The 22,076-nt window shown below is 36.0% G+C and overlaps 1 protein-coding gene across 4 annotated transcripts in view; it reads left to right on the forward strand.

Moving 5' to 3' along the window:
* Positions 1–22,076, forward strand: part of LOC102698711 (regulator of G protein signaling 7) — a 96,159-nt gene that overhangs the window by 61,308 nt on the left and 12,775 nt on the right. For all 4 annotated transcript variants that reach the window (XM_015363243.2, XM_069179875.1, XM_006638661.3 and 1 more), the window contains exons 7-15: positions 5,877–5,941; positions 6,869–6,945; positions 7,410–7,491; positions 12,746–12,820; positions 12,944–13,042; positions 16,181–16,242; positions 17,155–17,265; positions 18,817–18,942; positions 21,883–22,069. In XM_015363243.2, coding sequence (XP_015218729.1) covers positions 5,877–5,941; positions 6,869–6,945; positions 7,410–7,491; positions 12,746–12,820; positions 12,944–13,042; positions 16,181–16,242; positions 17,155–17,265; positions 18,817–18,942; positions 21,883–22,069 — 884 coding nt within the window. The remainder of the gene's footprint in view (positions 1–5,876; positions 5,942–6,868; positions 6,946–7,409; positions 7,492–12,745; positions 12,821–12,943; positions 13,043–16,180; positions 16,243–17,154; positions 17,266–18,816; positions 18,943–21,882; positions 22,070–22,076) is intronic.

Genomic DNA, 22,076 nt, shown 5'->3' on the forward strand with positions numbered 1-22,076 from the left:
GGACCCCAAGCATGTCTTTTTATGACAATTAGACGAGACCTTGATACACAACAAAGTAAGGCCTAAAGACTTTGAATAAGAATACGAGGTGGAAGAAAGGTTTTCAGTACAGTGGGATTAAAAATCTAAAACGATTTTGTCCAATTTAATTTACCTCCTGAAAGTCTACTAAAATGATCAAAAAGATCAAATGCATTTTAAGATGTGGGGAACTAAACTAGAAATATCAGAAAGAAACTGGAGGATGTCATCATCATAATGCAAAATCATTATGGACTCTTAGATGCCAGTAGGTGTGGTGCTGATATTTAGTCCAATATGCTGTGCCAACAATGCTATAGAAAGAACACCCAATAATCTAGTGAAGTGTAGGTTTTTGCAGGTGATGCTAAAAGGAAACAGGATGTGACACTGGAAATTGGAATGTTTGGGGTACTAGCACTCAATTGATTTTTAAACAATATTGAAACCTAATCTAATCCACTTCTACTTTTCTGAAAATGTCATGATTTTGTTCTTCACTACTTGTATTTTCATTTTTGGGCCGTACATGCCACCCTAACCCTTGCAGCGGCACCCTGGCTCATTCTTCTTTGAAAAAGAGGGTTTCCCATAGCCTCATCCATATGAATGAGTAATTTATAGCTGAGAAATAAACTGTTCATGAACCCTGATAGAAAGATTGAGGATTCATCTTAAGACAACACATTGTTTTAAAAAGTCCCTCTGAAAGATATTTTAAGAAGGCCTTAGTATGAAATAAGGACAGATAATTCCTATAACCATGTCTCATACAGTAGTTACAGAACTGGTGCATGATTAGGAGCTACAAGACAGATAGGAAAACATACAGTATAGTAAATATACAAGTGTATGTTGTGTATTCATAAAAAACACACCATTGTTTCTTAATCACCATTTCCTAAAATACAGTGCTGGATTAAAACGTTATTAAATATAATAAATGCAAACTTGTTAAATTATGTTTTTATTATAGACTGACATATTCAACAGTTTTTGGATAAAATGCATGCTTAAAATAAGGAGAAACAACTTAATACTGCTAAGCATTTCTATTACTTGGCAGAAAACCATCAGTACCATCACAAAAAACATTGACACCTGCAATAAACCTCATTTCCAAAACCAAAATAGTCACTAGCTTCTATGACTTCAAAAGTAGGTGGAAGATGAGACCAACAATCCCAAATATTATACAGTCAGGAGTAACACAGCACTGATGATAGAGTAGACCCATAATCTAAAAAGGCTCTTGCAGAAGTGTACATAAGGTAGAATAGAACAGAGCAGCTCCCTGTAACCACATTTATAGAATACCAGAATTCTGTACCAGCTTGTGTATTTGCCTAGTTAACTGAATCAGGTCATCTGCCATGCCAAGAAATACAATCCATCAGGATTATCCACAGAAGAAAGATCAGAGAGAATAAATATCAAACTCCAGTATCCGAAACCAAGCAAAGCATCTAGTCCAGAAACTAGGCATGGATTTTTTGGAGCTCCAGGCTGTTTCTTTCCATTTCTTGGGCTGATTTGATCAGGCTGGATTGGTCACCATGAAAATGATCTTCATCTTGGCCATTTAAAGCAATTTTAGTCAACATTTTGACAAAAAAAAATCATTAATAGGATAATCTCCCTTGGTGCCTGCTGGCATAACAACAATATAAATCAGATTGGTGGCTTCTGTCCTCTAATTCTTCCAGAAGGGATTTAAGCACAGATATCTGCAGTTCTGTAATGCTGTTAGGGTTTGGATCCTGAGCCAGTTGGAGAGCGTCCACCCACTTACGTTGTCAACAGAACAGCTGCAATCCTGTTTTCCAGTTGCTGAATACAAGACTAGATGTTCCCCAAAGTGGTGCAGACAGCTTTATCACCATCAAATGGTTTTCAGAGGGTACTCCATAATATCAGTGAAGCTGTGCATCAGAAAGGAATGGAGCCATTTTAATTTTTGGTAAGGGGATGTACAGTACTGATGAGAGGGGGTGTGGCTGTGAAGACTACCTTAAACTGAGTATTGAAAACAAAGGGCAGCAAGTGTGGGAGGTCTTGGTGTTAGCTGCCATCCTACCCACATTGTTTAATGACTACTCAAATTGCATTCATGCTCAGTTAAAAGTACAATGATGCATATCAAATTGACCTGATTAGTATACAGTAGCAATCTGTATCCTATTACATACAATTTAATTTTATTGAGTAGTGATTTACATTGATCTTTAAGACTTTTTCATATACAGTTGTGTTTCTAATGGGAACACCTTGTGCAACCAGGGTTTCATTTTTTCCCTTAAGAAGACTACTTCCATCCCCAGTGGAATACTGTAACTATGCATAAATATCTGCTGTACACATTTCTGTAAAGCCCACTGGCACATTGGTGTACAGGGAGATAAAACAAAGACTGATAGATCACTTTTGTATGTGAATAGCAATGTAAGCACGTAAGCTAAAATGTGCACTCCCCAATATTCTATAACAAAATGACACTCAAGCTTTTTACTTGAACACAGAATAAGCTAAAGAGCAGGACTGCTTTGATTTAAAATAACTTCAAAACCACATCACATACTGTATTTCCTGTATCATGGATTTATTCCTTGTATTTTATTGACTGAATTTGTCAAGCCTCCTGGTGACATCACAAATAATCAAACTGTTTTTGGAAGGAGAAAATAGCTTGAAAGGGTTTCCTCATCTCTTGGATCCCTTTCAAACAATTGTTTCAAAATAAGTGTTGTGTTCCAGGGCTTTAGTTCATTAAAATACTGACAACAAAATGAGTATTAGTGGTCAAATCACCTCCTGTAGTTTGTAATCTTACACTATATTCCCTATAATATTTTTTTTTTGCCAGGTATCGTTTTGCTTATCACCTCTTGCCAAATAAATGGGTAGTAGACAGATGTCCCAGATTTTGTGTGTAATATTGATTAGGTATTAGTTTGGTGCTTTATAGGACTTTGGGGGAAAGGGATACATTTTTAAAAAAGTGCCACACTATGATGGTTCGCACTGACATAGATAAAACCAGAGAGGTCTCAGCATTTTCAATTGGCAATCAAGCACTGAATCAAGATGCTGTTCAAATTAAAAACTGTGAGACTTGCTGATTAAAAACAGTTGGTTTTTGTCATCTATACAGTTTGTACAGTACATATGCAGTACATACTGTATATACAATGTGTACAGCCCAGATGGGTAGATCTATACATGTTTTTACATCTGAAGCATTGAAAGCTTTTGATTAACAGTCATAGAGCACTTTCACACTGATAGCTCAGTGGACGTTTATGCCCAGTACATCATTATGCACTCTGTATTCTAAAAGCCATCTCAGAGCATAACCATGTACTGCAGGCAGACAGCAATATCGCACCACATTAGCTCTGTGTTGTAGGGGTTTAAAATGCTCTAAGCTGTCCTGGGTAATGACATCTCAACAACCTCATCTTACATGTTACAGTACGAGACCAACTGCATCATATACAGGCAGCTAATATTACTTACAATTTGTTCAATGATTAGAAGTAGGGAGGCAGGAAAACAGTCTGCGGCTAATGCTTATGTTGTGGGATTGTGCTTGTTGTGAAGCTGAGAGAAGTAAAATCCTGTACCTCATAGATTCTGCATGTTGTGAGGCTTTTCAGTGTTCACAGGGCAACTATTTTGGTCTTGCAAGACTCTGGAAAGCAAATGATATGACGTGTGACTTACCATCAATTTACAGCCAAGGATTCTGTCAACCTGCTCTGAAACTAGAGCAAGACTCCTTAGTGGGAGTATTAATACCAAATATATTTTTCAAGGTGCTTGTATGAAAGAAGAATCATCAGTTAAACCATAGCCCAACCCAGATCCAGTGATTAATGTTGATTTTCATTGATGACTCAAAATGTAAAATCTAATTGAGTGTTTCTGGAACATCATTGGCTATGATGCTAACATCATAGAGTTAGCGTTCCTGCAGTACTAATACATTTTATTACTCTCAGTACTAGATTTTGGGGCCCAAGTGAACTTTAGGACGTGATAATTTGCTTGTATGTTGATTTTTTTTGTGAGAATTTCACCTCCTTGCTGGAACTAAGGTGATTATGGTAACTAGGACTATGGTAACTAACTTTTTAGAACTAAGTTTTTATTAATTTGTTGTGAAATATACCTTTGTGATTTATATGTAAGATGGCCTGAACTCACAGGACGCAGAAGTGATTAGTATGTACTGTATAGTATTTTGTACTAATTTGGAGGTTGATTTAATTTCTTAGAATTTATATTTGCTTACTGGCTTACAGCAAATACAGAGAATTCCTAATGCTTTGTACAAATCTTTCACCGTAAGTTTTGTAAAATGTTTAAGACTCACAGAGCTCTAACATTCTAACACTGGAAAAAGATGCACAGTGATATATTCTCATCAGTTAATACAGTATACAGGTATACAGAATATAATTCAAGCTTGTGCACACAGCTTATTATTGCACTCAGGTTCTGAAACCCAAGGTTTTACTTTTTTTATACAAATGTTTTACATTTCAAAAGGCTTGGACTTTGACAGTTTCATTGAAATATCCTTATTAGGAAGCTTGACCAAGAAGCAAAGCTGAAGAATCCAGGGTTACATAATGTCTGAAACATTAGTACAAAACATAATAGTAATTCAAAATATTTTTATCGGTAATTATTTACTAATTAAATAATATTTTAAATAAAAACAATATTCCTTAAAATACTAGATTAAGATATACAATTTATAATAGTAAAAATATTCTAACATATTTTAGTCTAACTTCAAATATTACTTATGAAAGGTCTTAAAAGAACGTTTACAACACAAGAGAAAACACAAGAGAAGACTGAAGGAATATTTCCCTGCAGCTAGAATTTCCTCTATAATGTTATATAAAATATGGATAATATTAATAAAATACATATATTAATAATTTAATCCAAGTTTAATGCTTGAATTAGTGTTTTACAATTGGTCTTTTACCAGTGAGCTAATTAATGGCCTTTTCCATTCCACAAGAAACCTTTACACAGTGTGTACAATATTTTTATGGATGGTACAGATCCCAAAAGTAGGCAGAACCAATCTCATTACCCGCAAAGAGCTGTAGGGTGTGTACTACACATTCAAACTTGGATCTAACTTGGATCACTATTAAATTACTATTAAAATGCGTCTACAAGGTTATCACTAAACACAAATAACAAATTCAATTATTTTTGTACAGTAAATATAAAAATTGTTCATAATTTATGTTATGAATTACAGTTCAATAATGATCTATGTCACAGGAATAATTAACTTTTGATGCATACAAGAATCACTTATTAAACCTCCCAGATGGCTGGGGATTTCCTTGAAAAGTATTTGCAAATTAAATCCTTGTTCAATTTCTCATGCTCATTGGCCTTGCTAACCTCCCTTCTGCAAGTCAATTTACATAATCTTTTGTGTTCTTGCAGGTTTCAGGGGTAGCTTCATTATACAGTACCTCTTTGCTTAATACAGTATATAGTATCAACAGATACAGTGCAGTAAAATCATCTCTACAAGCAGCATATTTGATAGAGATTCTAATTAACCCAGCCAGCATGTCTTTGGGAGGTGGCAGTAAATCAGAGTATTGAGAGAACACCTACACAAAGAGGGACATGAACATGCAAACTCCACGCAGAAGTTGCCCCAGACAGAAAACAAACCCAGAATTTAAGAATTGCTAGCACACTGCAAGGAAAAAATTCAAAATTCAAGTAATATAATATCTTTAGCAAACATGTCATCTGTTGACTACAGCTTTTAACTGTGTTTTTTTTTTAACTGTGTTTTTTTTTTCCAGCGGTGTACCTCTGCAAAAGAACAATGCAAAACAAAGCACGTCTGGAGCTTGCAGACTATGAAGCAGTAAGACCGTTTTTCAATCCAGTCCGTTGTCAATTGAAAGACTGAGCAAAAATGACTAGAATTATGGATGAACAGCTGCTGCCCAACAGGCTCTGTACTGTAGGTCATCCTTAAGTTATAAGTTTGTAAAGACTTGGAAAACACATGAGTTTTGGTCAATTTAATGTCTTGTGGTTCAAATCAGGAAGAAGTTGCCACCCACAATCCTTGAGAGCTGCACAGTTTTGGGATTTGCATTTCACATGATCTCTAAACTACCAAATTTAATAACTCAATTTGAATAGTCACTCCAGTAGTAAAAAAAACTATTACAAATTGGTGATTTAAGGGCAACCAATAAAATCTGTTGGAGTTCAGCTTGTCCTAATTCATTATTGTCAGATGTTCCTTGGATTTGAAATCAATTACAGTTCTCTATGCTTGAAGCAAAAAGGATATTTCTGCACAGCAAAATACACATCAAGATTCACTGTTGTCTTAAAACAAAATTGCAGTGGGACATTGCCATAGAATTGTTTTTCCATAAAGGAAACGTATTGGTTGAAAAGAGAAGGACAATACAAACTAGGACTTTTACACAAAATACTATTTATGTGTCTGAAATGGCATATCCCCCTGCAATAATCGATAATACTACTGTACCTCTATAAAGCTGTACATTGTAACAAATCTTGCTCAGGATACTGTTTGTCTGATATACATTTTTTGATGAATTGTGTATTTTACATTCTGTAAAGTTATGCAGAGATTGCGTCCAGACATGTTTAGTGACCTTCTGCGTAGTTTCCGAGGCAGACAATACTACACCAAGCCACTGAGTCGCTTGGTCTTTGGGGGAAAAAAAACACGACAGGAGAATAGTGAATATGATGTGAGTTTGTTATATTTTTAAAGGACATGTTCCCACATCTGACCCTTGTATTTCAGGAGAGCTTAGCAAGGCTACAGAGAGCATTTGCTCGAAAATGGGAATTTATATTTATGCAAGCAGAAGCACAAGCAAAGTAAGTGTGACTTTTGAAATGCTGGAGTGTGCATATATTTTGATGGATGCTCTTTATATGGTATTAAGGACTTCTCAATTAATCAACTTTAAGGATGCTAAGCCCTTATGATGTACTGTAACTCAATCTTTTCCATATACTGTATAAACCTGTCTTCCACTTTATCATTGTTTTTGAATTTGTAAATCGCACTGCAGTATATTTCAAAGCTGTCACACATGGCAGAACATGAGATAATATATTTAATACAATCCAGCAAGTCTAAAAATATTATATATAGTATTTTATGATTTGGAATCACTGCTTTTTGACAAAATGCATATTGATATTCAGATGATTAAAATACCAGAAATATTTAACCTTCTGTGTTATTTTTCTTCAGTATAGAAAGTCAGGTTACCTACAGTACAGTACAGTATATTCAATTTCAATTCTAACAAATGTTTAAATCTTTTGTTCTATAGAGTTGACAAGAAAAGAGATAAAATTGAAAGGAAAATACTTGACAGCCAAGAAAGAGCATTTTGGGATGTGCACAGACCAGTTGTAAGTACAGTAATTCTCATTTGACAATATGTTTTTAAGAAGAAGAATGAAACATAATGAAGAATCATAATCAATAGTAGAGTGATTGTACTATATTTTACTTCATCAGAAAATAGCAATAATGTATTTTTCATTTGCTTTGCCTTAGTAGCAAAGTGATTTGATATTGCCAGGAAATTTCCCTGATACCAATTTCTATATAAAACAAATCAAATTTAAATCACTCTCACTCATTAGGGAATGTCACAGTTTCTTTTTTCTTAATAATTATATAACCAAGAAGATAAAATCATAGATGAAACAAATATTTTTGTACAGACTATATACAATTCTCTTTGTACACTTGGCATGACTTTACAGACCCAATGGGTTTAAGTAAGTTTTCTTAAATTAACAAGTCACATGCAGAATGATTCTATGAAGACAACTGTCATTTCATATACAAGAATGCATCCAATTATAGCAAGAAAGCTAAACTTTGCAAGGTATATTTAAAATGCAAATTAATGTCTACAGATATGAAAAACCCTGCTTATTTTATTCAATTTAAATACAGTGACTACTGTATATCAACAAAGGATTCAAGTGGTAAATACAGCTTTGCTGTTGAATCCTGTACATCTAACTCAAGTTTGTGCTTTTGAATATGACTCCCATTCATATTCACTTAAGCACTGTTTCTCAGTTCCGAATAGCCATAAGCTAGCTTCTAGTAAAATGAGTATCCCGTGATCCAGTTGTTTGTCAGATGTCATCTGCTAGCCACATGACCTTCATGTGATCTGAGTTGCTAAGGTGACCAGACCTCTTGCTGATTTTTAACTGATCCTTTTCTTATTGACCTGCATAACCTTTTCCATGGGTAAACCATTCTGAGTATCTGAAAAGAGGATGGGAATATCATACCATACCCTCAAGCCTTCAGGGACCCTTTTTGGCTGAATGCAACCTTATTGACAAATCTACTGTAATGCTGGTGTACCATTAATAAAGGGGGGCTTTATATAAAAGAAAACACCATAGGCCATTGCAAATGTGAAGTATTTGTCAGAAATGAGGTTCTGACTAAATCCTCTTTTTATTTTACAAATACACTGGCTCTTTAAGAGCAATGATCAGGCTCATTTTTTCCACCCAGTATAGCATCTTGCTTAGAACAGGAGCAAAGAATTGCTTGGGATCCTTGAGGAATTATCCAGTGTCTGAAAATAGACAGCATGTCCTGCCTGTTTTTGTTCAGTACTCCTGTCATCCTTTCCAGCAGCTGCCGATGTCAATACATCAAATTTAAGATGCAGGAGTAACAGCAGGAACAATACGTTATTTCTCCGTATTGAACAATAAAACACATTTTGAAAAGGTTTCTCTCAGTGAATAAGGCTTGTTATTGATTAACATTAGGGTGGTTGCAATTTGACTGAGATGCCGCCACTTCTATTATGTGATGATAAAAGCAAAGAACATAACTCATAAATGTGATTTATTTCAAATAATTAAAATAGTGGTAAACAAAAGGAGCTAATAGAGAAAAAAAAGATGATTGAACCAAATCAAGGCCACTTCTGTTCTGAAACCAGTTTCTACTGTATCAAAGATATGTTATAGTACTAGTAACATAAGCCATTACATTGTAACATTTTGCAAAGTTTATATTTACTTTTCAATTAATATTTGAGTCTTTTTATGAATATATTTTTGTGTTAGTGTGGTCCATAAATACCCAAATATAGAAACTGGAAAACCTGTATCTTTTATACTGTATATTTCTGATTTTCAGTTTGTCCATCCATCTGTTGGACTCTCTGTAGGGCAGTGCACTAAAAGCATGTTGTGTAAAACTGTAATTTTCTGGCATTAGAACAGATTTTCATGTGCTAAGCATCACCATCACCAAATTAGTAGTACCACATCTTTGTTTATTAGCTGGTCTACTGTACAGTTACAGTCATTAACACACAGTAGGGAATAGTGCATTAGTGTGTAGTCAGTGTTATTTTAAATTGGTTTCCCTTTTCTAAAAGACAGAGTTTTATGCTGTAAATTGGTGAGGGAGGTTCCAATTAGAATGTGTTAAATTTCAAAAAGAAATTCAACAAGGTTCTACTATTCAGTCAAATAGGTTTTAAAATAAAAAGGTGATAGCAGGCGCTTAAAAGAACAGATGGTGAAGATGGGCCTTGTTTGATGTGTTAATTGACAAAGTGTAGCTGTGGGATGGGCTGCTCACCTGTTTCTACAAAAGATGATAGATGTGGTTTTCAAAAAGGTATAATATGAACAATACTTTTTGTACTGTAGACTCAAAATACAGTATATTAAACCCACAACTCCTGATGTGATAGCAAGATTAAAGGCATTTTAAATTTGGTGCTATTGAATGTTTTCTTAAAATGATCACAATAACTGTATAAACTGACATTTTGAGAAGAAAAAACTTTTAATAAATCTGATGATTTAATAAATTGATGTTTAATGCAGCTGGATTTAAATATGGCTTTATTAATCCTTCAGGTCTATAAGCAATGTCAACATTGATCTGCTTAAAGAGGAGGATAAAACTGATTTTGGTGATATTTTTGAGCGTCTTTGAGTCTTTTCCCTAGTAATTACTAATAAACCTTGGTTTCACAAAGCTGAATATTGCTCAGTTGTAGTTTCCTTTTCTGTTTTTAATAAATATCACAAAATGGGAATGTTTAATAGTCAGGGAATAAACCAGGCTAAACAAAGAAATAAAAGGAACTTAGTCATTTTATTCTTTTGTAGGTTATGTCTTCAGCAGAGCACACTGAGTAGATTTGATACATTAAATACATGATGCAGAAAAAGGGTTTTTAATAGGATGTAATAGCATACTAATACTAATAGGATGTACTGAAGTATGTCTGTGTATTACTCAGACTGATGCAGGCATAGCAAGTAACTTAACTGGTGTTTATTAATATGGTCACAGTAATTATACTTTACCAGATATTCTCTACAATGTTTTTGGTGATAATTTCTACTGTCATACACCCCCTTAGAAATTTCATCACATTTGTATAACATTTGCCTTTACTGTATAATTTTCTTTTTTGCATCAAGATTAATTACTGGGGAAAGGAGTACCTTGCCGGAATGTTTTTCCTCTAGATTGTTAAACCAGTTTCTGCATGAGTGCCGCAGAGAATGATGACATATTTCTGAAGCCAGATCCATTACATGGACTAAAAGCATTGTCATTTAGCACTGCAGCGCAGTAACCGCAGGGCACTGGTACATAATAACTCTCAAGTGCTATTTTCTGATGCCTTTTTGGATTTGTTTCAGAAAGTTTGGAATTCTCAAAAAGATCATTGTACTGTAATTTCAGTGGTACTTTCTTTTTAATCAATGTATTTTACAATGCATTCACCAAATAAGGTTTACCTTAGTTAATTAAATTGTGGGTTAATATGTGTCAATTAACAGTCATTGACATTGCAATATTTGTGATGCCTAAGTCATGTCTGGTTATGCTGGAAATAAAATTAAGTACCGTATCTGTTCTTTTCTAGTCTCTGAATCAGGCAAAATACTGGTTTGGCAACAGCACTTAATTATTGTTAAAGACAAAAACCCTTCAATTGCAATAACAACAACTCACCTTACTTCTGTAGATTGAACATGGAGAGGCTTGTGCTAAATAACCCTTCATGCATTTATGTAATGTATGGGAACTGAGTGCAAGCTTTGTTGTAATCAAGGACGTGAAGATTTATCTCTTGTTTGCCCTATAATAGTTATGAATATAAAGCATACTAATGGCTAAGGACTATCAGTTTCAGTCAGGTCCCCATGAGACATTTTACATATCCTTCTGCAGATGGTGGATTATTAACAAGCTAATATAAGGCCCTGCACTCACATAATGTAAGCAATTGGGATGCGCTACAGAAATAATTCATTCTCATTTGCAATTGATCTCCTGGACAGTGCTTCAAACTGTGTGCAAACTTTATTACTTCGAGAAAGAAACTGGACCGATTTATTTTGGGGGGCTAGAATCCAGAAAGTTGCAGCTTGGAATATCTCTGTGCTACTGTACCTTCTGATGTCAGATCACATTGCAGCTCAGAGGCGTGTCTAATATCTTGAAGGGCTTCCACTCATTTGATAATAGGAATTGTAATATATTGCAGCTTAACTGTTTTTATGTACGTTTGCAATATATCTCCATTTATTGTGGAAGAAATAATTTCAGAGCAGGTTTTGAGCCTACAAAACACAGTAAAAACATTTGCCAGTGGCCTTACAGGTACTGTATACAGTCATGTAAATAGAGAATTTATCATTAGTACAAGTGCTGGAAACAAATAAAAGGTATCTTTCCATCTTTTGGGAAGCCGCACTAAGAAGACTCATTTTTAAGATTGCTAATATGGCTAGTAGTGATTGATATAATGTGATTTGAACTGGCCTCTAGTATAGCTGAAGTTTTTTTTCCACTGGATTTTCTAAAGATTTTTATTGGAAGTTCAGAACATGACCTTTATTATACAGTGTATAAGACATAAAAAAGCATGTGCTTTACTTATATTAGGTTTTAGAAATATGACATTATTAATGTTCCAGTGTGCCATATCGTGTCTGGTTTGAACAGGCTCTGAACATAAACCCATTTCATGAAAGAAAAATGTTTTAAACCAAATTGATTTGCAGTTGTGTTAAACTACACTGTCACAAACACCAGTTACTGACCTTGTTTTGCAGCACAGACAGTTTGATTCATTTGTTGTCTCCTTGTTTTAGATTGTATCCTTATCAGTAACTCCTGTACAGGCATACACTCCATCTGCCTGACATGATCTGTTATGAATTTCATAAACTAGCTTTGATAAACTAGTTACGGGAGCTGATGACTCATTGTTCTTGCTGTTTTTTTTTCTAAGCAGTATTTGAATTAAGTGTAAAAAAGAAAAACATGCTTTTTACAGTGTTCACACAAATTGCAACACCGATTTAAATTGAAATGATCCTCTTTATGCTTTGTTATAAACAGCATTAGAGAAAACGTATTTCAACAATATGAATATTTCAGTAAGGTGTTTGTCAATCTTCAAAATCATTCCTATGAACATAAACATATTTGGAATTATGTACATAAAAAACTTAACTAGTTAAGGCATCAACCTGGAATAAGGAAGCTTCTGATTATACTTGAAATATTACCACCTATAACCTTAGAATGGTCATATTTTAATAACTCAATTTGTTGCCTTGTGTTTTATTTTAGCCTGGTTGTGTAAATACAACAGAGGTTGACATAAAGAAATCCTCAAGAATGAAAAACCCTCACAAAACAAGGAAGGTAAGTCTTTTCTCTTTTTGCCAGTAGCCCAAAAGCTGTATATCGGCGACATGGCAGTTTCAGACTAACAGAAGTGGATAATCTTAGCTGAAGTGAATGTGATACTGTGAAATTGTTTTGTAGTCTGTGTACGGATTGCAGAATGACATCCGAAGCCACAGCCCTACCCACACACCTGCAGCCGAAGCAAAGCAGCCCACAGCAGAAGAGCTGCATGACCAGGTAAGAGCTGCCCTGACTGTGCTTGTGCTAGTGCTTGAGTCCTTAATCTGTTCAATGATTGGATAACTTTTGGTCATCATTAACTCAGAGTAACAATTACCTGCTAGACTTCGAAGATCACCGGAATAATTTGCATCACTTTACATAAGAACATTAAGAGAAGTTAAAAGGGAACTGCAATGCTATTTTTATATTTTGGGGTTGGAAAGAATTTACATTGCTGAGTGCATTTCCAACCAAGTAAAATGTACACAGAGTTTGTAAAAAACGTCTGGTGATGTGAAATGACCTTATTACATTGCAATGAAGCAGGCTTGTGAATACAGTACTTCTCATTTAATCCAACAGAAGTATTGCTCTCAATTTGGAGACAAAGTTTTGCTGACAAATACAGTATGTTGGAACATATTTGACATATCTTGTTGGAAGATTTTTGTGGAGAAATGACTGCTTGCACAGCCTGTGCTTACAGTATTTGCTCGTACATCACATTACATTAGTCATTACAGTGGCTAGTGAGCAGGAAGGGCCGCATCAACTCATGATTCATGAGAACTCAAATGCAGATTTGTGACAACAGTACTTTCACCATTTTGTGCATAATTCAAAACGTCTAAAAAATTTCTATAACATCAATACATTTATTTTGTTACTGAGATTTAATAACTCATCTGAGAAATTGGGACTGCAGTTTGCCTTTAACTATGGGAGAAGACCCATCTTTATAATGTACAGTATGGGAAGAGATTGTTTCACCCACTCAGACTTAGTTTTCGGTTCTAAACCTTGGCAGTTAAATGTTTTCTAATATCTGTTCAAATTTTTTATTTTAAACGAAAAAAAATGTTTAAGTATAATATAAAATACCAACAGTGTCATCCCTGTTTGTTTCCAATAAAAACTTGGAAACCCTCCATTAAATCTCTCCTTAGCCTTCTTTTCTTGAATGAGAAGATTGCTATTCTTTCAGTCTGCCTCATAGCTGATCTCCCTGAACCCTGGATTAAGTCTTATGCTCTTCACTGAAAAATCCTTTTCTATGCTCTTTATTGTGTATCCAAGCAATACTTTACTGTGAGTGCTTTCTGCATGTTTTATGCTGTGATTTCTGACTGTCATCTATAATTATTTGAACTTGTTTCATGTTGAAAAACTGTGCTCTGAGTAACTTGACACAAAGCAAATGCAAATAGTGAAAAAGCTAGCACTTTCAAGTCTGTTAAAGCAGGCAATTTATATGGATAATGTAGAGGAGCTAGAGATGAAATATTGAAAGAAAACAGCTTTTAGAAGATATTTCTTTTAAAATTCCAATTAAACCAACTTGTATTCACTCAGTTTCAGTGTTATAAAATTGGACAACACAAGCATCAACAGACTAGATTATTTTACATAAAATACACAAACTCAGTACACTGTTCTACAGTACAGCACTCCCACGTCTTGTTTGCCATGCACTGTTTGGTTATTTGATGTTATGTTTTATTTTGAACACTGTGATGGGGTACATAGTGTACCTATCCAGTGTACCAGTATAGTGTATATCTCATGCCACAGTATATACAGTACAGTATAGTGTACATACTGTGCACTATAGAGTGTTTTGCCATCAGACCTAGACAAGGTAAGCTTTAAAATGAAGATATGCATGTACCTGTTTCAGAAGTTTTGTGTTGTTCAAATACAGCAACAAACTGGGAAATGAAAACCAAATGGACTTATAAATAGGACTGTTTGTTTTGTATCTTACACCCAACTTCACTATAGGCCAAAGGCACTCAGGCTCACAGCCAAAAATATAGCCTGAGAAGCATTAGCCATCCTGCATCCTTAGTGCCCTCTTGTGTTCTGGAGGGGAGGTGGTCTGTCATTTCTACCACTGTGGAGCCATTTGAGCATAAATCTATTTGTGTAAAAATGTTTAGGAAAATATAAAATTATTTTGTGGTCATTTCTGTGGGAAGAAAGGGCTGTTCTTTGTATAGTATCATTTTATTACCTTGTATGTGAAGGAGCAAGACAAGCCTCTCCTTCACAGTAGTAACAAGGTGGAAAGGAGTTTCCAAAATAAAAACTTGGCTCACAGCCCAGATAGGGTATCCTCCTGCAGATCTCTGAAAAGGTAACTGTTCTGGTGTTCTTCCATCATACTTTTCCATGTGTTTTAGTAATAAAACTGCTCCTGATTTTTGGCAGAAGACCTATGTCCTTGGGGATATTTATGCACCAGGCCCAAGAACCCTGCTTTTCAAAAGGGTTCTGGTGACATTATTAAATAAGTACATGTACAGTACATCTGTACCATTCTGCTACAAATTGTTTGTATCTGCAGTAACAAACAATTTTGATGGTTAAGATTGTGATTATTCATGAACCGATAATCCGTCTTCCAACATTCTTTTATGATCATGGACTAATATCATGAAATATTTTATTTCTCAAACAGGTTGTGTACTAAAAGTAATATATTGCACTTATCAAACTAATATTGTGTAATATACAGCACATTTTCTACAATATTGTTCTTCAAACATAGTTATTTGTGTTTTTACACTTTGCTTTTTAAAATATTTTTGTACAGTAAACACATTGCAAACACTAAAAACATCTACAGTGCACAACACCCCAATCAAAATGTAGTACAATAATGTACGGAAATAAGCTACTAAGAAAAATTTGATGTGATTATCCCACGTTTTTTCAAATCCAGCTACCCCTTCTCCCTTAGGGTGTCTGATAATCGATGATCTACTGTAATTCAAATCCATCATATTGGAAATTGGCCTTTCATTTATTTACAGCTTTGTGTCTGGCAATAAGCCATGTCTGCTGTACTTTGTAGAGACCTCCTGGGTGCCACATGAAGATCTAACTGAATTCATGCAGGAATGACTAAACATCAAACAGTCTTAAAGTGTTCTGAAACATATTGGTGAAAAAAACTGTTCATTTTCTGATCTTAGGTTTCCTTGAGAGTCTGTAACACTCTAGTGTGTCAATTGGTCTTTTTCCATATGACTTGTCATATGTTGCTGAAATTGATTTACACATTTTCTCTCAAATAATTCAGAGTTGTGTTTTCCTGTAGACAACTGTTGTTTCGGTGACACCTGTCTTCCTGTTCTGTCTTCTTTTCAGATAAAATTTTGGCAAGTGCAGTTAGACAGACATCGATTAAAAATGTCTAAAGTTGCAGAAAGGTAAGACATGCTTACTTCATAATCTATATTCTGTGTATACACAGCACTGGATATGCATCTGCCATATGAATTCTGTTGTAGCAGATCTGTGTAGTCATCACACTACAGACGGGGTAAACAAAGCCAAGACAGCAGTGGGACCATTTCATAAAGAATGTCCCACAGACGCCATTTCAAACTCTCGTTGCCATGCAGTCTGTTTATCAAGCAAAACAAAAACAGCTCTATGAAGCTTGAACTCTTCTGGAAAAAAGTCCTAATGCAAAAAAAAATAATTAGTTGAGAATAAAACCTAGCCAAGGAGTTATCTGAGCTCTGGTCACGGTGGCTTCTGCTGCTTTCTCTGCAACCTGAGCCAGAGCTCCTCGGGAGGAGACGCTTACTGTAGGTAATCCGGCCCACACCTGCAGCAGCTCTGGGGTCCGTGAGCGCAGCTTGACAGCCAGGTGTGTGCTGGTAAGAATGGCTGCCACACCCAGGTAGCGACTACCTACAGTATCAATCTGTCTGCCCCCGGGTTTATTTACAGTAGCTGTACAAGACCCTTAACCTGAGAAACATGTCACATCAATTCCTAAAAAAACACGAATCAACAAATTAATTTAAACTCAATGCATATGGGAATGATAAGGACATTTGTAAGTGTACAGTATGTAAGCACGCAGTGCATATACAGAAGTTGTGTATGTGACGTGATTCAAAATGTCTTTGGTGAATAACCAGTCAAATGTCCATTAATGTGCAAAAATGATAACATCTGAATTTTTTATTCTGATATAAAAACAATAAATTAGAAATTCTTCTGCATTGTGTTGATTATTTTGTTGGAGATTGATAGCCAAATTTGATGCTTCAGTATTTGCAGTGTTAACATCTGTGAGAGTATCTTTTTACAACAAAGTTTCTCTTCAGTTTATTAGGCTACACAGAACAATACATTGAATATGACCCATTTCTCACACCACCTGATCCCTCAAATCCCTGGATGTCGGATGACACCACATTGTGGGAGCTGGAAGCAAGGTTCGTAGCAGAACATTCCCTTCCATTCTCATTCTTTCCAGTAAGTTATTTCGTGTTTGTCATTATCTACTGCAGGACCCTGGTTCTGGAACACCCATGTGTCTTCCAGTTCATCTTCCAGTTTAGGTGTCAATCTGAAGCTGATTTATTTATTTAACTGAACTTCTTGCTTGAGTATTATTCTGTGATCATTCTTTGGTTTCAAAAACACTATGTAGTAATTTTTGAAAGAATAAATAACTACTAGTAAAACATGTACTAAGTAACATTGTGCAGTTCTTCTGAAAGCAAAAAAAGATCTTAACACTTAGCTACAGAGAATTACCCTTATTCAGAGTTCTAAACAAAAACTAGAAGTTGCAGGAGTCTTCCAAGATGAGTGCTGAAAACCACTGACCTAGGAGATGTTAGAGAGCTTGTAAGAGATGTTGGAAATCATCTTGTAAGAGGGATGCTCACACCCTTAGAAGGCTCCATGGCCAAAATGTGTTTTCTTTCTTCTCTTTTCAGCATGGAATAAACCTATTACTTGTTCCATTATAAATAGAATGTGTTAATGGCAATAAGAAATTTAAAGTGCAAAATGATTTTCAGTGTCCTTAAACGTACTGTATGTTTAATGAATGAGACATCTGTGAAAGCTGTTCATCACTCTGAACTAGGTACTTAATTCTATTTGCAATCACTTACACATGGGACTTGTAAAAATTAGATTTTTGATCTTTGCTCCCAGAAGCCTATTAACCTTTAACACTTCCCAGAACCCTAGTTTTTAAAACAAAAAACTATCTTCTTCAGTAGTCATATTCAATCTTTAATATCCCCTTAGGCCCCCACACATTATTTTCAGCTAGCGGAAACACAGAAAAAACAGATGTTATGATACTGTTTGTACAATCCCCAACCACTTTTAAATCTGGAAAGTATTGGAATACAGACAAAAGGCAAAGAAAAAGATTATGTTCCAAAATTATATGAGTATTGTTCATCATTGTAAATGAAGCATCAAAGCTTTATTCTAAGGTTGCTGCTGGAAGAGGTGTTAGTGGAGCCAGTAGGGGGCGCTCACCCTGTGGTCTGTGTGGGTCCTAATGCCTCAGTATAGTGACTATATGCTTTATACAATATTTATAAAAAGGTGCCATCCTTTGGATGAGACGTACTGTAAAACCGAGGTTCTGACTCTCCGTGTGTCATTTAAAATCCCAGGGCGTTTCTAGAAAAGAGTAGGGGAGCGAACCCAGTGTCCTGGCCAAATTTCCTCTTGGCCTTTACCAGTCATGGCCTCCTAATAACCCCTATTTATGAAGTGGCTTCATCACTCTGTTCTCCTCCCCACTGAGAGCTGGTGTGTGGGGAGTGTACTGGCGCACTGTGTCTGCCGTCATGTCATCCAGGTGGGGCTGAACACTGGTGGTGGTGGAGGGGATCCCCATTACCTGTAAAGCGCTTTGAGTGGAGTGTCCAGAAAAGCGCTATCTAAGTGTATGAATGAATTGTTCTGATTCCTGTGCTGTAACTGCCGTTCACGCGCCGTGTGTGTCTTTACAGTAAGGAGCCAGGCCAGCAGCGGGTGAAGCGATGGGGCTTTGGCATCAATGAGGTGTTGAAAGACCCAGTGGGGAGGGAGCAGTTCCTCAAGTTCCTGGAATCAGAGTTCAGCTCTGAAAACCTGAGGTACTGTCATGGAAATATAACTATCAAGGAAGCCGCAAGAGAGAGTTCTCACCTGAGTAAGGTCTTTATTTCAATATTGCAATATTGGGAGCCCTGCTGCCACTTCGCCAAGTGCAACCAGAGACTCAATTTGTTACAAGCAGTACAGGGTTTTTATAAGACGTTGCGCTGTAAAAAAGTTCAGCACTTGGTCCCTTCTAAAACTTCCCTTTTCTCTAAGAGAAAACAGATTACATCATAGAGCGAGAGAAAAACACTAGATTTGTTATTCAAAGTTTATCAGTTACTTTCAGCTAATTCTAATGACCCAGACAGCATATATTGTTTTGGTACATTGTCTTCTAAACTAACCTAAACAGTGTACTTTGTTGACGAACTGTTTTCTAAAATTCTGCACGTACTGTAGCATAGCAGTTATATCCTTGAAATATTATCTAAAAGCACCAATATATTTTTTGGCAAAGCTCTCTACATTTTTAAGAATCAATTAACTCATTAGATTTCCACTACAGTACACATGCCCAGTCCGGCTCAGCAAGCACCTTTCCACTCCCCGTCTGTATAAAGACTCTCGGGCTGTGGTTCCCACTCCTGGTCCTGGCGATCCCCACACCGGGTCTTTGTTCCAGCTGGATCTCCCGGACAAAGATTAGACAGCTCTGCTTTCAAATGATTTTTTCCCTGACTGTCAATATCAATAAACAATGATAAACCTATACCAAACACCTTAAGGTCCCTAGTGTACATCTACTTTTGGATCACTAAAAACAAATTGAGTCTTTTTCACAAGTGCTCTATTGGTTACACAATCAAACCCTTCACTGACTTAATAATAGGGAGATTAGGAGCTGGGAACAAACAGATCAGATTAAACATTTTATGAGTTAAATTAAATCCCAAACTTGTGACTAGAAACAAAATGCAAATATTCATTTGAAGCAACCTCTCAGATCCAGTAAGGCCTCAATTATCTAATTAAGGTGAAATGGAATTAAAATCAGCAGGTGTGTGGGGACCACTGTTTTAGGGATAAGGAGTTGTAGAGTGTGGATTTTAAAAATAAGGGATGTATTGTTCTCAGCTATCAAATTTAACAAAAAAAAAAGATTTGTTTCTAAACCAATTGAGCACTTGTGAAAAACACTAAATTTGTTTTTAGTGATCCAAAAGTAGATGTACACTAGGGACCTTAAGGTGTTTGGTATAGGGTTATCATTGTTTATCTTTGACAGTCAGGGAAAAAATCATTTGAAAGCAGAGCTGTCTAATCTTTGTCTGGGAGATCCAGTGTGTCTGCAGGTTTCCATTCCAACTCAATCAGCTTGTTATTCCACTTAACAGGACAAATTTAACAACTTCTCCCTGCTGTTTAGGTACTGCTGCTGTAAAGAGATTTAGAAATCCTACCAACACTCCGCCCTTCTGGAAAAATGTTTAGACAAACCTGACTTACTGTATATTTAGATCTAGACTTACTTTTTGATTAGTCAAACTCATTCTTAGAGAGTCTGATAAATGACATTGGAAAAGTATGTTATTATTTATCTATTATTTGCGATATTATTTGTCCAGTTGATTTGATGTATGCAATACTACAATTCAGAACAGCTCAACAATAAATTATGTATAATTATGTAGACTTTGACTGTAAAATAAATATGTACTGACAACTAATGAAATAAACTTATGTACAGTACATTCAAGGTACATGCAAATTAAATAGTAAAACAAGAAACAAGAGTTGGAAATTGAGGCAATTGCTAGCCTTCAAGAACAGTGTTTCTTCTTTCTACGTTTCAGTGTGGAATTAACCTTTACTTGTTACATCTTCTGTTGATTTATTAAACTGGCAAAGCAGTACAGCTTTTTACCCCTGTGAGAATTGGATGGCTTGTTGGTTTGTTGTGGGTGGGAGGGTTTCTATTTGTGTGTGAGTGGACATGGGTGGCCATTGATAGACTCAGTTAGCATTCTGACTCACCCACTAAGTGTCTGGAGAGTAGTTCGCATATAAACACAGCAGCATGGTGGCTAGCACTGTGGCCTCACAATCTTTGGGTCCTGAGTTCAGTTCTAGACTGGAGACTCTTCTACAGTATGTGCAGTTTGCATGTTTTCCCTGTGTCTAAATGGTTTTTTTTCCAGGTCTTCTAGTGTCCTCCCACATACCAAAAGCATACGGGCTAGGTTAATAATAATTCATAATAATAATAATAATAATAATAATAATAATAAGTTTTATTTACAAAGTGCCTTTCCAAACCCAAGGATGCAATACATTGTGATAAAGAAAAACACAAAAGTAAAAAGCAAAAAATAAAAGAAAAATTAAAACAAGATCGTACAGGATAGAGAGTGGAACAATCAGACATAGGGACTAGGAAAAAGTTGAGTGAGTTTTGAGTTTATATTTGAAGAGAGTAAAAGAATGTGTCTCTTTAAGAGTTGGAGGAAAGGTGTTCCATCACAAGGAGCAGCAACAGGAAAGGCAAAAGTCCAAGAGTTAGTCCTGGGTACAGTGAGGAAAGAGTCAACCTCAACAGAACAGAGCCTACAGGAACGAGTGTAAACATGGAGGAGTTCAGAGATGTATGATGAGCCAGATTATTTAAAGCCTTGAAAGTCAGTAACAAGATCTTGTATTGAATATGTGACTTTATAGGCAATTTATAGACCAAGCTCTGGTATGAGTTACAAGTCTAGCTGGAGAGATTTGGACTACCATCATGTCTTTGGACTGTGGGAGGAAACTGGAACACCCGGAGGAAACACATACAGTACGAACACAGGGAGAACATACAAACCAAGCAGACAGCACCCCAAGGTCCCAGCACTGCTGAAATGCTAACAACTGTGCCACCGTGCCACCCTTCATAATTTAATATAACCATGTACAATGTGATACAATCACGTAGTGACTCTCCTCTGTTGTGTGGCCAGGTTTTGGTTAGCAGTCCAGGAGCTGAAAAAAAGGCCAATCCATGAAGTACCAGCCCGTGTCCAGGAAATCTGGCTGGAATTCCTGGCTCCCGGTGCTCCCAGTGCCATCAACGTAGACTCCAAGAGTTATGACAAAACAACCCAGAATGTGAAGGATCCTGGACGGTATACGTTTGAAGACGCCCAGGTAAGCC

The sequence above is a fragment of the Lepisosteus oculatus genome, chromosome 17 (genome assembly GCF_040954835.1).
Source record: "Lepisosteus oculatus isolate fLepOcu1 chromosome 17, fLepOcu1.hap2, whole genome shotgun sequence".
Lineage (NCBI taxonomy): Eukaryota > Metazoa > Chordata > Actinopteri > Semionotiformes > Lepisosteidae > Lepisosteus > Lepisosteus oculatus.